Source organism: Protopterus annectens, chromosome 3.part0, assembly GCF_019279795.1.
Source record: "Protopterus annectens isolate FY-2018-M chromosome 3.part0, PAN1.0, whole genome shotgun sequence".
NCBI classification, from domain to species: domain Eukaryota; kingdom Metazoa; phylum Chordata; order Ceratodontiformes; family Protopteridae; genus Protopterus; species Protopterus annectens.
This window is the reverse complement of record NC_056731.1, coordinates 934695440-934711789: the sequence shown is the minus strand read 5'-3', so window position 1 is coordinate 934711789 and position 16350 is coordinate 934695440. Positions and strand designations below refer to the sequence as shown.

The 16350-nt window shown below is 43.8% G+C and overlaps 1 protein-coding gene across 1 annotated transcript in view; it reads left to right on the top strand.

Moving 5' to 3' along the window:
* Positions 1-16350, top strand: part of NUP153 (nucleoporin 153) — a gene marked incomplete in the record, with an annotated part of 2476866 nt that overhangs the window by 1593199 nt on the left and 867317 nt on the right. Inside the window, 1 exon segment of the mRNA XM_044065729.1 lies at positions 11415-11606. Within this exon segment, the coding sequence (XP_043921664.1) occupies positions 11415-11606 (192 nt within the window).

The following is a 16350-nucleotide window of genomic DNA, read 5'->3' as shown; positions in this document are numbered from 1 at the left end:
ACCTGTTTAGGCCCAGACCACGACGTACCTCGCTGTCGGTTTTGGGCCTTGTTCAACACCCGAACCATTAGTGTCTTCTGGCCCTTTTTGTCGCTAAATACTTTTGTTCTCGATCTCCGTATTCCGAAATGGCTTTGGTAAGCCATCCAACTACTGATATTATGGAAAAACATAAAGAAAGACAGAGACAGACCACACAAGTCCAAAGCTGCCGACGACACTTCCGTTAAGCTAGTCGCCAGTTCGCCAGTACTCAGTGAGGTGCTTTCACAGCCCCTGATGCCTGCTTCACTGGATTCGCAGGCCTCTACCGAGACCTGTTCAGAGTCTGGTATGCCGCGAGACTCTTCTTTGACTATGGAACCTGTGGGTGTCTCTACCTTGGATGAGTCCAGAGCCGCTGAGCAGGCACAGGCTTCTGGGGAAGTTCTTCACACTACCAATGTTCGATACAAACCGATGACTTAAGTTCTGTCTAAACAAAGCACATGCACCTGCTCCCTTGCCACAACATCAAATGCTTAGAATGGCAGAAGACCTTATTATGCTGATTAGGGGAAGTCGGCCTTCCCCTGCTAAGAGAAAGAGATCAGTCCCCAGCAGTTGCAACAGACCAAGAGTCCGATGACACTGAAGGTTCTGATGATGAAGACATACCCTTATCTGCTTATGAGAATTCTGATGCAGAGGAATCCATTCTCTTTGCTTCTCCTCCAGAGGATTTTTCTTTTGGTGAAACCTTACATACTTTAAGAGGGCATTTCCATTGGGAATGCCAGGACTATCCTCAGTCCAAAAAGAGACTCCGAGAATTTCTAGACTTGCCACAACATAGGCCTTTAGCAATACCCCCAGTCTTGAAAGTTGTTGATGTCTTTATGGAATCCAGTATTACTCCTGATACTTTAATCCCTTCCCTACTCCTAGGAAACCAGACCGGTACTACAGAGTATCTGACTCTCTCAAATTCCTTTTCAAAAATCCTATTGCTGACCCAGAGGTCATTTCCCAGGGGCTTAAAGGTATCAAAGCAACTACAGCTAAGAATTCCACCCCTTCAGACAGGGATTTCAGAGCTTTGGACAGATGGGGTAAGAAAGTATATACCTCTGCAACTCTCGCCGTTAGGGCTTTGAATTGTCTGTTTCACATGCTGAAGTGCCAACAACATATTATGGAACTTATTAAGCAAGAAATAGCTACCTTTACAAACTGTGCATAATGTAAAGAATTTCAAGAGTTTATGCATTCTGCAAGCCAAGTCAGCAAGCATTCATTGCATTGTGGCTTTGACGCCCTAGCAGCATCTTGCAGGGCAGCAGTCACTGGTTCTGTACTGAGAAGGCATGCTTGGCTTAAGGAGCAGACCTTGCAAGAACATGCCAAAACAAAGTTATTAGACGTCGTCACGCTCCTTTGAACAAGGACAATCTGTTTGGCACCAAAGCAGAAGTTCTTAAAAAGATGGAAGAAAAAGATAAATCTATGCAGTCAGTCAAAGAATTTTTGCAAGTAGAGCCTCCTAGATTCAGTAGGCATTAGCCCTTCAAACATTGGTGTTTTCCAACCCCCTCAAGGCCATCTCAAACTAGACCCAGGGGAAACAGACCCTCCAGACTAAATTCCCAGGGTATGCAGAGATCTAAGCAGTGAAGTGCCTCCACCTCTAAAGCAGGGAGTGCTAAGCCACACCCTTACGGAAAGAATTCCCAATGACTGCTCAACTCCACTCCCCACCTCTGCCCAACTGCTTGTGCCCCTAGGAGGAAAACATGCCTTTCATGCAAAAAAATGGATTTCCATCACCAAAGATAGATGGGTCCTCAACATTGTATCCCAGGGTTACAAATTTTACTTCCACTCACTGCCAACCCCCGAAGGGTTCCCAGACCTTCCTCCAAACCAGTGGGCAGAGGCACAAAACCAAGTTCAAGCCCTACTCTCTATAAGAGCAGTTCATCCTGTTCCTGTGGAACAGGTAGGTCAAGGATTCTGTACCAGACATTTTCTGGTACCCAGAAAAGAGGGCACTTGGTGCCCAATCCTAGATCTTTCAATTTTCAACACCTTCATGGTGATACCAAAAGTCAAAATGCTCACCCTGCAGCAGCTTCTACCTATGCTAGCTAAAAATGTTTGATTAGTCACCCAAAACTTAAAAGAAGCCTATCTGCACATCCCTATAAGGGAGTCATGCAGGAAATATCTACGCTTCAGGGCAGGATTTATGCATTCAGTTCTCTGCACCTCCCTTTGGCTTATCCACTGCTCCCAGAGTATTCACAAAATGCCTGGCTCCAGCCATTGCTTAGTGCAGACAAAGAAATATTCAAATTTACCCGTACTTGGACGACTGCCTGATTCAGGCAGACAGGAAATTCTGTTGCAGCACCTGACATCTGTAATAAACCACCTAACCTCCCTGGGGCACACCATCAACAAAAAGAAGTCAAAACTAGTCCCCAGTCAAAAGATTGTATTCCTGGGAGCAAGTTTGGATACAGCATCCCAGATAGCATTCCTCACTCCAGGAAAACAAGCCTGTCTGACAGACTATTTTACTCAAATGGCCACCAGAACCCAGCTATCCGTAAGGAAAATCCTGCAGGCACTAGAGTTCATGGCCTCATGCATCCTACTAATTCCATGTGCCAGACTGCATATGAGGAAATTTCAATGGTACTTAAAAAGTCTTTGGTTCCAGCATTCTCAGGACCCGGAAACAGTCATTCCTATCATACCCTAAGGACAGAGTTTCTTTGGTGGGCAACAGCATGCAACCACAACAAGGGACTGCCCTTTACTTAACCCCACGCCACCCAGATCCTAACCACAGACACATCAGACTATGCCTGGGGGGCACACATGGATGGAAAGTACATTCAGGGCCACTGGGGCCCCGAGTCAGATTCATCTGCACGTCAACCAAAAAGAGATGCTAGCTTTGCAACATGCTCTGACAGCTTTCATATCCCTACTCTCACCAGGACACCTGCTAATAAAAACAGACAACACCACAGTTATGGTACATCAACAAGCAGGGGGGAACCCACTCTGCAGGCTAGCCACGGCCCTGTGGAACACTGCCTTGGACATGCAGGTCCACCTGCAAGCTCAATTCCTGCCAGGCAAACAAAACTCACTGGCAGACATGAGCAGAAATCTCCTAGACCCAAACGAGTGGTAGTTACAGCCCAGCACCTTCAACCTTCTGATTCAGAAGTGGGGGACCCCAGAGGAGGATCTCTTTTCCTCCCCCTGCAATCACCAGGTCAGCAAATTCTGCACCAGGATACCTCACAGCAGGACCTGGAATGTGGATGCCCTATCCTTCCAGTGGGTAAATCTTTCAATCTATGCCTTTCCCCCTCTGCCCCTTCTCTCAAGAGTATTGCTCAAGATAAGACAGGATAGGCCAAGGACAATTCTGATTGCCCCAGAATGGCCATGACAGCACTTGTACCTACTCCACCCTGGCACCTTCACCAGAACCCAACCCTGCTCTCTCAGATCTTGCATCCGCAACTGCAAACCCTAAATCTTGCATCCTGGCTTATTCCTTGAATTCTCCCCCAGTAACCAGCCTAAGCAAGCAGGTGCTGGACGTCATTCTTGAAGCCAGAAGATCCAGTACAAGGAAATCCTATACTGATAAGTGGAAAAGGTACTGCCCCTGGATTCAATCTAAAGGAGGGGACACAGGCCTGCCCTCCCTGCCTCTAATCCTGGATTACTTAGCAGATCTACTCCACAGGGGCCTATCCTTCTTCTCCATTAAGATCCATGCCTCTGCCATTTCAGCTCATTACAACACTGAGCCACCTCTCTTCTCGCACCCTCTTATCAAACAGTTCCTGAGAGGGGCAAACAACGCAAGTCCTCCATGGAGAGCACCCACCCCTGCTTGGGACCTTAACTTTGTACTGGAAAAGCTCACTCTTCCCCCCTTTGAGCATGCAGAGTTAAAATTCCTCTCTCGGAAAACAGCCTTGCTTCTGGCAATCGCTTCAGCTGGAAGAGTGTCTGAGCTACAAGCACTTATGCTGTGGAACCCTTCATTATTTTCCATGCTGGCAGGGTTTCCCTCAGGACTAACCCTTCCTTTATGCCTAAAGTGGTGTCCAGTGTGGCTCTCACCCAATCTATCCATTTGCCAACTTTCTTCCCTAATCTTCAAAATAAAGGGGAAATGATCCTGCACTCCTTGGACGTGCGCAGACAGCCCAGATTCTACGTTGATTAGGAGTAAGCCCTTCAGGAAGTCTGATCAGTTACTAGTCAGTTTTGCACCATGGGCAGAGGGCAAGGCCATTTCAAAGCAAACACTTTCCAAATGGATAGCACACTGCATCCATTTTTGCTACAAACACCATGGGAAACCAACCCCTCAGAGGGTCAGAACACATTCCACTAGGGCAATATCTACCTCTACAGCATTTCTCCGGGGAGTCCCTACCAGAGACATCCTGGAAGCTGCTACCTGGAGTTCTGTACACACCTTCACCAAGCATTACCAGCTGCCTATCTTTTCCAAATCCAGGGCGGGTTTTGCAACAGCAGTCCTGCAAGGCATACTAGCCAGCCCCAACTCTTCTTGACTGCCTCCACCCTTCTCCAGCTTTTGGAATCTACCTAAGTGTGATGACTGCAACAGTGAAACACGAAGAACATAGTACAGTTGTGTACACTTACCATAAATGTAGATGTTCGAGTGTATTCACTGTTGCAGTCTTGGTTTCCCTCCCTCCAGCCCCCTTGTCTCCCTCTTTCTCTCCTCTCCGTGCCTATTACTCACCCCCTCTAGGGGTATTGGTACTTACTTTTTACTGGTGATGCTTTCCCCACCATAACTTAGCTCCATATTTGAGGGGCTCTTGACATTTGGGGCAAGAAAAACTGATGTAATGGCATCGGCTGCCTGTTTTTATACCCCTGACGAACTGACTTCACTCCTGGCACGACAGCAACCGACACAGAAATACTTGGTCTCTGGTATCCAGGCCGACTGAGGGTTACCTGCAGGCAGATAACCCAAGTGTGATGACTGCAACAGTGAATGCACTCGAGCATCTACATTTATGGTAAGTTGTACACAACTGTACTTTCTTGGTTCGTGATTTGGCAATCAAAGTGTTCCAAGCATGGAACACCTTTGGTCACTTTAATACTTTGATGGAACACCTGTCCACCTGCACTGTGTGTTTTTCCACTGATGAGTTACCTGCCACTCATTCCATGTGCCAGTACGATCTGATCTACAGATTGTAATGTATGTAGAGCCATACAGTGGCCCTGCACAAAGAGAGTAAGTCATAGAACTGAGCCTTTCTTTATGCCTAAGGTATTGTCTCAGCTTTCAACTTTGTTTCTGAATCAGGGTGAAAGCCAGTAAGCTGTGGTTAAATTGAGAATATGGGTAGCAATGTCCTGTCCTCCTCATTTGCTTTTTATTTAGAGCCCTTAGCAAAGAAAATAAGGCACTCACAGATTCAAGGCTGTAACTGGTATGGTAAAACTTAGCTTTATTTGCAAATGATTATATTTTGTACAAGTGTAAAAAAGGATATTTCAGTGTTGTGGAACTTTTTGAGACAATGTCATGGCTTTTCAGACACAGGATAAATGAAAAAGAGTATAGCAGTAAACTGTATACCCACACATGAATTGGTTTAGCCACACCCATATTTACCGGGACAGTATAAGATGAAGTATTTGGGTTATAAAGGATTCTGCTATGGCTGCTAAGGATATGTGGAAAGAGACTAAAAAGGTAATACCTAAAAATATAGACTCTGGAAGTTCTTTATTATGGATATGGATAGTAAGACAAGCAGTGGAAATGTGTAGAGCATTTAGTTTTGTATACAGGTCGGGCATATATTTATCAAGTAGAGGAGAAGTTTTGGACAACAAATAGTTAAAGGATTTTATTTTGGAGAGTATTAGGGAAAGAGTTAAGTGGGAATAAGTTGATTTCTCCATATAGACCAAGGTAATTTGGGATTACTTGATTTGAATGGATTCTTTAGAGCTACCCAGTTAAGACTTTGTATGTACAGCACAAACAGACGGTTGTAAATCTAAATGGAAAGGAATGATTATGAAACAGGGGGAAGGGGTAAGAGAGAACAAGAGATGGATTTTGGATGTCTGTCCTTAATGATTATAGTCATAAAATAGCAAAACGTTTTGTAACAAGTAACCCAACATGGGCATGGAGCAAGTTGATTTTATCAGTAAGTATGACTGCAAGATAGGGTAGAGAAAATATTCAAGAATGGCCTGGAATTTACTGAAGGAAATTTGCAAATGAACCAGGAAAGTGTGAGTAAATAACTAGAAAGGGAAAGATAATAGAGTGGTATGAAGCTAAGCAGAAATTTGGACTATGGGTTAGAGACTGCCCTGTCTGCCAGGGGTTGATTAGAGTATAGACAGAGAAAGCTAAGGGAGTGCTAAAGTGAAAGAGGAGCTCTGGTGCCACTTGTAGTTGAATACAAAAAAACAAATCGGGAACAGTTTAAAGGTTACTGTAATTCACTTAAGTTAATAGGTTTTCCATCAGCATGCATTTTCTAAACAATAAAAACCCACCAACATCTCTCCTTATTGAGTGGCTATAATTCTCAGTGGTATAACTGAAAATCAAAATTTTGAAAGATAGGGTCAAAGTATAAGCCAGAATCAGGAAGGTTGTACAGAATCAGGGACAGATGAGAAGTATTAGAGGTATCAGTAGTGGCTGATTCAAAACCAGTGAGCTACCGGTTTTCTACCTGAAGTCCCAGAAGCAGGAGGAGAGGGATTGTACACTTTGCGGTGTCTCAATAATTCAGGTGTTCTACAGAAGAAGCAGAGGATCTTGAGGCACTGTTAGTATAAAAAAGTTGTGCCAGGTGTGTGACGCCCGTGCACTGGCCCAGCAATCAAGGAGCCTCAGTCCTCACCACTAACACCAGTGAGGGGCGTCCATATAGAGCAAGGATAATAAGTACACACACAGTAAAGTACAATTTCCCTTAAGAGCGCACATAGATCACAGTCAAGTCTGGGGCTGGTTGCTCCCTTTCTTTCGAGGTCCCCAATAAGACTCCCCACTGGCACAGCTATAGGGTCCAGATCTCAGCCTAGTGGGCAAGCTAAAACCTCCAGCACCCTCTCTGTCCAACCAGTGGTTTGTGTCCCTGCCCAAGTAGCTGACACACACACTTTGAGATAAGAGTTGTATATAACCACACAGACACTCCTGGGGAAGGCTGGCACAGGTTCTCCAGCTGTGTGCCCCTTTTCTGCCCAGTCTAAAAGGTAGTACCAGCTGCCACCACCCACTAATATCAGCTACTCAAAGGCCCTAGTGAACGGGTGCCCAGTTATTACTGTGCAATATTGTTATCCAAATGGCAAGTGTGACTGAACAGTCAAGACTTGTTAGAGTAACTTGGTACAGTATCACTATATACATGCAATGTACTGTAGAGCTTAAATTACTTACATAAACAGCCACAGTTGAAAGGTTTAAAAATATTTAATAATAAATAACACAAGACAATACTTCTTACTACACAGTGCTAGTCAAGAGTTCAGAGATCATAGAGAAATACTTAAAATAGTACCGTAGAAAAGTTCTGCCATCACAGAAAAACAGACTAATCTTCCTATTTCCTAGCTAAGAGAAAACGGTTCTAAAAATCCTACTTGCATCTAGACACGGGCAGTGCTAAGTTGGATATTCTCAAGACAAATGTTCTATTGCTCTCTTTCTTTCTGTCCTTGAATTGATGACACAGTACCACTGATTCATTTCAGATTACATAATTTCTTTTTAGTTCCCAGGCTAAATGATTCTCAGAGGTTAATAGCCCTTGATCTTGCAGCTGGTCAGGAAGCCAGAACAATAAAATAATTTATACATGCAAATTCTAGCAATTAACTCTGGTCTCAAGACAATAGCCAGAATTCCTTCATCCAGACATATCGGCTCCAAGTTTTAACATCAAAGAATTGACTTATTAGCTTTGTTACAGCAGAGTGCATTGTTATATTTTTGCATTTCAATATCCAATGCAGTCTTTTCACATTTAAGAGAACAAGCCTGTGGCTTACATTAATATTTGCAAATTGCAGAATTATCTACAAAAGTCTATCTGGCTTGGCTGGAAGCCTTCACCTATCTTCACTCCAGTTAATGAAGTCAGACTTTTGTCTCAGCAAGCTTGATAAAAATGGTTTGCCATTCGCTTTGTATTTAGTCATGAGAGTCATGGGCAAACACTGATGGGACAGGTAAAGGCTCAGTCTCCCCACTTCTCAACAAAGATTGTGTGCGTTGGTCCTTTGGATCTCTTGAGTACTTTTTCCATGAACTGTTAGCTGCACATTCAAAGTAGGGACAGAGCAGCCTTTGACTCTGCCATTCTGCGTGGCCTGTTGTGAATTCCATCCCTTACCGTAGCCATCTACATTACTTCTGTTCCTGTCGGTAGTCCTTGACATTGTGCAGTAATCCATATGTTTAACAGCGTGCAATTTATTTATTTACTTTTTTTTTTTTTTTTTTTTTTGGAGAACCCTCCCTGTAGCAATAAATGCTGGAGTAGAAGAGACATTGCTACATTGTAAGCTTCCACCACCTACCCTGTTCATATTACCTTTTTTAACCTGAAGATGGAGGGCAACATTACTAGGTCCTCTGTCTCCTCTTTTGGAGGTGGAAGCAGAAGTATTGCTAGGGTTGGTGAAGGGAGCAGCCCCTCTTGGTGCAGTTTTAGGGGTCCTGGTTGTTTGTGTTAATTTCTTTCTCTCCATGTAAATGTGTGCAGCAGTAAACAGTGAGGGCTTTAGAACCTGATGCTGCTCATGTTAGGAGTACCAGATCATAGAACTGAGTCTTTTTTTTTTTAGGGCATTGGTCCAGATTGTAGAAGTGAGTGCTTTTTTCTCTTATGCAGGGCATGAGAGCATACTGAATTAGGACCTAGCACTCCATAGTAGTGAATGGAGCGCCAGATTGGAGAAGAAACCATTTTTGCTGTTCAATGTATTGTTGAGGGAAGCTATGCTCAAGAAGCTGCTTGGGGTGCCAAATGAGCCAAGTACCGCTCTGGATGGGATGGAGCCAAGGTATCACCTTTTCTCCAGTCACCTTTTTCTCTCTCCTGCTTGACCTCTTCATAAAGGAAAACAGTCTGTACAAAAGCACCTTCCCTACTCTTTTGAATCTTCTGTTTTTCTTGGTTCATTAATTATCCACCCTTCCCTTTTGGCTGACCAGACGAATGAGGGGGATAAGCTTCATATGTGCTTCCAAGACAAGTTAGGCAAAGAACCACAGAGGGTGTTATCAGCTCAGTCCTAATCACATTTAGTGATGTGATGAGGGGCTGCTCTGAAGTCACATAGATGTAATAGCAGTTGGAGGAATTTATCCCCAGTTGTGGATGTCCAGATACTGTAGAATTCGGGCCTGAGGGGTGATTACTCGCCTACAGTTAATTCTTATGTATGATACAGTGGCAGTGGTCCTTATGGTTGAACGTCTACTTTTATGGTGAAGTGCACTCATAAGTGTACTTTTCTGCTACGCATCTTCAGCATTGTGAAATGAGTGCAGTCCCTCTTGGCAAACGCGTTGCTTCCAGGTTAGTTAGACATCTCATACTGGAGTTTGGAGATACTGGTGCAAGTCTGACATGTGTAGTTCTGTATGCAGCTTTCTAATTGAGTAACTGAGGAATACCTGCAATAGTGCCCCATCTCTGTAGGTGGAGTTAAGGGTTATGCTGGAGCTGTTGGAATGGGAAGTGGTCTTGATGAGAAATGTGGCCTTTTGAATTATAAGGGCGAGAACTTGTTTCAGTGCCTTATTTTTACTAAACGTTTCTGTGCATATTTTATGGGAGACTTTCCTCTTCAAATAATCCAGATGTTGAAACATTGTACTTCCTTGAATATCCTTCATGGTTGTCAGTTTTTTTTTAGCTGTTTAGTTCTGAATTGAAGGACACTGTATTCTTCCCCATGTTCACAGACTGTTTATACACTTTTAAACACCCTTCTTGCCTTTTCACTGTTGCCTGTCTCTGAACTTGGGACAGACAGTAGTGCCATAACTTAAGTCAGTGCCTTCCAGACAGTTTAACGGCAAGGCATGACTTTAACTATTCCTTATTTCATCTCCCTTCATGGACCTTACTAGGCAGAGCGAAAGAGAAGTCTGTGTTTTATGGTGGTTCTTTCAAGTGCAGGCCTTTTGGCAGTGGGTTGATAAGAGGAGTACCGATGTAGTTGTTCTTCTTTCGGCTTTTCCCTGTTAGGGGTCGCCACAGCAGAACTACAGTCTGCTAATGATTGGCAGTAGATTTTTACGGTGCTGAGGTGCCAGCCCGTCACCCAACCTTCATCGAAGGCACGCCCATTCACGTATGTCTTTTGAACGCCACTCGACCGCGGGAAGGACATGCAGACTCAACACAGGAGGCGCTCCAGCCGAGAATCAAACGGGAGACCCTCTTGCTGTGAGGCGACAATGCTACCGCTGCACCACCACAGCGTACGGGAGTACCGGTGTAGTGCCGGACTCATTTTCCTTTCCTTTCATTTGCAGACATCTTGATAAACCTATGGTTGCAACATAGTTGCTTAATGCTTTGTGCCATTTGTGAAGTAGTAGGTATTGTAAGAATAACTGTATTGCTTACCAGCTGACATTTAATTAGCAGCTTTTTCTTTGTCCATTAATCTACTTTGTATTTTGGATTTTTATTCATCTTCAACCAGGGCAATCATTGACACATGGTTATCTTTTTCATTGCTTTCACATTAAATGCAGCTAGGGAAGCAACAGAATAAATGCTGCACCAGAAGTCTCATAGCAATTCCATCTGCAAACTTGAAGCAAAATGGAGCATAACTTGAAGGAAAATGGGGCATAACAAATATTTAGCAGTTTCAGTGAATCTAATACAGTCCTGAAGACTGACTTTCCAAAGAATTTGTGCTCAAGCAAAAATCCAGAGGAAGGTGTAGGCAGAATGGTTTGGGAGTGATACTAGGAAGCTTTTATTTTGTACAGTGGGTTGGGTATGTGCAATACAGTTATCAGAAGTAGTGGTTTAATTAAATGTACATAAAGGCAGTTCAAAATACTCTCTTTGGTAAGGGACTTCACAGAATGCTGGCTTTTATCACCACCCATTGCATTTGTAGTATAAGTTTACCTGGGTTTAAGGAAAGTAGAGCGTTTTTGCTTTTGTTTGATGATAAAACATTGCAGCTGTAAAGAACCAGTGGCATTTTCACAACTCTCACAACATCCTGTTTATATATGTTTTGTATTTACTGTTTATGGTCTGAAAGTTCAAATGATGAGAGACCTTAATCAAATAACTTGAGTTTTTCTTTTATTTATTTTTCAGGAGGTCCTGTGGTTGGTAGTGTTCCAACCTCTGTTCCAAATATGTGTGGAGGACTACTGGGATTTGGTGATAGGTTCAAGAAACCTGAGGGTAGCTGGAATTGTGAGACTTGCTTAGTACAAAATAAAGTGGATGCTACGCAGTGTGTTGCATGTGGAGGTACCAAACCAGGCACTAAGGGAGAAGCCAAGGGTAAAGTTCTTAAATCAGAAGCTTCGATATTGCTAATGTTTTTTGTAATGCAGTTTTTGAAAGAAGTCATTTGTTATTTGGTGGTATCTCTTATTTTATACTTTCTCTTTGGTTCAGCCATGTTTCCTTTCTGCTGTAAATCATGTATATTTGCAGCTGATTACACTTTTTTTGCCAGAAACAGTTAATCACCTTTGATGTAGGTGAACATTAGGTCAGCTGCTTAAAAGGGCCATTTTAAGTCTAGCTAATAACCTGAGGTCAGAATCAAATCTTGTGTCTGTGGCAAACATCTTAACCATCATGCCAAACCCACTTGTCTCCCCCCCCCCATCCCTCCCCACACACACACACAAATTTTTAACTGGTAGCACTTCCCTTTGCTGACCTTTAAAGTAACTTTTTTTTCTTGGTTTAAGCAAAATTGTACTGTTTTGCTCCTTGGGGAATACAGAAACTGTAGATTATGAATAAGGCTTCTTTTTAAGGATATGCAAATGTAAAAGTAAGGCATTGCTCATATTACATACAAATGTGAAATTTTTTAAATCTTTCCCACACAATAACTTGTGATTTTACAACTGAATTGTGTGTAGTTGCTTCAGCAGGATACAAAGCAATCTCAGACCCCACCTTGATGGAACTGCTGCATATCTGCAGACCATGCTGTACTCGAGTAACCCATACGTGCGACTTCAAGCTGGTCTGTGACATCAGTAGGACTTGTTGGGACATATTTTTGTCCCAGAGACTCCCCCTTCTGTGGAATAAACTCCCTCTCCACGTCAGAGTACCTCATTTAACCCTCTTTAAGCGCAACCTGGATAACTGGATGGGGAACAGAAAATTTATCCCTAGGATTACACCTGTGTCCCTGCTGGACAGGGGCATCGGGTGCTGACTTGTCGGAACATGGGCTTACTTTTTGCCTAGGCTTGTAAGGGCCTCCGGGCCAATAGCCTAGTAACTTCCTGTGATCCTAAGAACTCTTTTTGGGAAGGGCTGATACACCAGTAAATCATAAGATAAGCAACTCCTCACCCGTGAAGTTAGTCTCTGACTTTTGTTTAGCAGGATTTTTTCCATGTACAAGGCAGTGCTGCTTTGTAACCCATAGTCTAAGGCTTGTGTGAGTGGTTCATAAACGCTTTGTTGCAGGGTGCCCTTTTCAGTTCTTGCAACTCTGAAACATATTGAGTGGCTGCATTTTATACCTGTGTTGAGTTAAGGTGTGGTATATATTTTCCTAGTCATGTTTACTTTGCATTGTATTTGTGTTGTCATTTTTTTCCAACTTTACCATTTATTGATATGTGCTGACTTTTTTAATTCAAGTCTTTAAACAAGTGCACCAGTGATAAGCTGGTAGTGTCTCTCCCCCCCACCCCCAAAAAAAATCTCTGTTCTGTGCATTTTGTATGGATTTGTAAGACAGTATTAAGGATGGTAAGCACTACATTTCCTTTAAATCAAGTAATACGTTTGGCTTTTCATGTGTATACATTTGAAAGAAGTTGCATAAATTGGTATTTATAATGATACTCATAAAGAACGATTTGTTAAGTTTGTAGGATTTTTTTTTTATATATATACTAATTCCTGGAGGCAGACAATGGATTGTGTGAGAAAGAAACAGCAGTTGGGATTTTGGTTTTAGGACTGTGTGGGAAGCCTGTTATTTTGGAATAACATCTTTGATGTTCATCGTGCATACAGCTGCAGTCATAACAGATGGGTTTTCCTGCCGTCAGGCGGGTCCTCGGTCGGCCAAATTCCAAAGTCTAGGTCCGGCGTCGGTTGTCGTCGCTTCTTCCCTGACGTCAGTGCGACAGGGGTATAAAGGAACCAGCCGACGCCATTTTCTTCAGTCTTTCTTGCCGCGCGGTGCCCGAAGCAGAAGCAGTTTGCAAGTGCCGGTCGGCCAGCTCCTGAAATTACGAAAATTTTGAAACCGAAGTCTTCTTGAAAGCTAAGTACCCCGTTGGGGAAACTTTTCTTGCCTCAGACCGATGTCAGACAAAGTTAATAATTGTATTTCATGTGGGAAGCAAATACCGCATAAGATTTCCATTCCCTCTGTATACCTTGTTTAGGCCCAGACCACGACGTCTCGGTCTGTCGCTTTTGTGCTACATTCAACAAACGCACCATTAAGTGTCGGGCGGAGTTCACCCAGCATTATTTTGGAAAAACATTTAACTATATTATGTCGTCGGATACTCCGACTCCAGTTTTGTCTAAAAAAACGCAAAGATAAGGACCGACACACGAGGTCCGCGGCCTCTACTGACACCACGCCAAAGCCGACTACACGTGGTCCGGTTCTCAGCGAGGCACCTACACAGCCCCTGACTACCGACGACTCTTCAATGGCAGTGTCTCCTGTGCCCGAGGTCGCCAGCCCCTCGGCCCACACCCCGACTACAGATACCAAAGCCACTCTTGGCGTTGAACCTCAAAATGTGGACAGGTTCTGCCTCCACTCAAGGTGTCTTCAGACCTTCGTCTTCTTTCTCCATCAAGGCTTTCACTAAGTCTAAATCAGCCATGCACTCTAAGAGACAAGCTACACAGGGCCCATCTCCAGGCCCCATGCCTAAAAAGCAGATGCTTAAAATGGCTGAGGATTTAATTACTCTTATCAGGGGTTCTCAACCCCCACAGGACAAAAGGCCCAGAGTGGAGGAAGAATCCCCCTCCTCTGATCAGGGCTCCAGTATTTCAGAGCACTCTGATCAGGAACATTCTTACTCCCCTTTTGAAGACTCTGATGCGGAGGAGTCCATCCCTTCTGTATCCCCCCCCAGAGGATTACTCATTTGTGGAAACTCTGCATACTTTAAGGGAACACTTCCACTGGGAAGGCCAAGATTATTCTGATTCCAAGAAAAGGCTTAGGGAATTTCTCTTACTACCTCAGCACAGGCCTCTGGCTATACCTCCTGTCTTGGACATCCTAGATGATGTTTACTCGGAGGCCTGCCTTAACCCGGACTCTCTGCCTCCAGCCCCAGTTAAGCCTGACAGGTACTACAGGGATCCTGACTCACACCAATTTCTATACAAAAGCCATGCTGCTGACCCAGAAACCATCTCACAGGCCCCCAAGGGAATTAAGGCCTCCACTGCTAAAAATCCATTACCTTCCGAGAGAGATTCCAGATCCTTAGAAAGGTGGGGAAAAAAGGTATATACCTCGGCTACCTTAACCATGAGGGCCTTAAACTGTCAGTTCCATATGCTAAAATACCAACAGTTTTTGTTATCAGAATTGAAAAGTAAAATGTCACAAACTGAACAACCAGACTTGAAGGAGTTGCAGGATTTGATGCATAGTGCAGAACAAGTGGGTAAGCATACCTTACAATGTGGTTTTGATGCTCTAGAGGCCTCATGTAGAGCTGCTGTTACAGGATCAGTCATACGTAGACATGCCTGGCTCAAGGAACAAACCTTGCCTGATCATGTCAAAGCTAAATTACTAGATGCCCCTCTTCAAAAGGATGTATTATTTGGTGCTAATGCTGAGGAGGTATTAAGGAAAATGGAGGAAAAGGCTAAATCAATGCAAACTGTGAAAGATTTTCTACAGGTACAACCCCACGTTTCAGTAGAAATTGGCCTTCCAAAAATTGGTCCTTTCCAGCCACGGACAGACCCCAAAGAGGCAGATACAGGCGCCCGAGGGGCAGAGGACAATCCCAAGGATCCTTTAGAGGCAGACAGTGGCAAGCTCCTACACAAAGAGGTGGTGAGGATAACTCGCAATCATTCAGAAAGCAAGCCCAATGACTTTCCCCTTTGCATGCCAAGCAAGACTCAAATGGCAGCCCCCTTAGGAGGAAAGCTGGCATTATTTTCAAAGAATTGGCATATTGTCACAAAAGATAAATGGATCCTGGACATTATAAACAGAGGTTACAGATTCCATTTTCACACCCTTCCAATGAGAGGCATGCCAAACCTGCCACACAATCAAAGGGCAGAGGCACAAAGGCAAATTACAGATCTCATAGACATGAAAGCTATTCAAGAGGTACCTACTCACGAAGAAGGTCAAGGTTTTTATTCCAGGCTATTCCTGGTACCAAGGAAGGGAAAAGATTGGAGACCTATTTTGGACCTGTCCATCCTAAACACATTTCTACTCGTACCAAAATTCAAGATGCTCACTCTACAGCAACTTCTTCCCATGCTGGGCAAGGATTCTTGGCTGGTAACATTGGACCTCAAGGAGGCATACCTGCATGTCCCAATCAGACAAAATTGCAGAAGATACCTCAGATTTCTTGCAGGTTCAACCCATTATCAATTCTCTGCATTGCCCTTTGGCTTATCTACTGCGCCCAGAGTATTCACGAAATGCTTAGCATCAGTAATTGCCTACTGCAGACTTCAAGGGATACAAATATACCCTTATTTGGACGACTGCCTGATCCAAGCGGACAGCAAGCACATTCTTCTGAAACATCTGGCTTATGTAATAATGTTGTTGAGCTCTCTGGGATACACAGTCAACAAAAAGAAATCAAGGCTAATACCCTCTCGGAAGATAATTTTCCTGGGTGCCAACTTGGACACAAACACCCAGATGGCCTACCTCACGCCAGAGAAGCAGGGACAACTAACTCAATACTTCAGAGCACTGGCAAATTGCACCAGGCTGACTGCAAGGAAAATCCTGCAGGCTCTGGGATTCATGGCATCTTGCATCTTACTAATTCCATGTGCAAAGCTGCATATG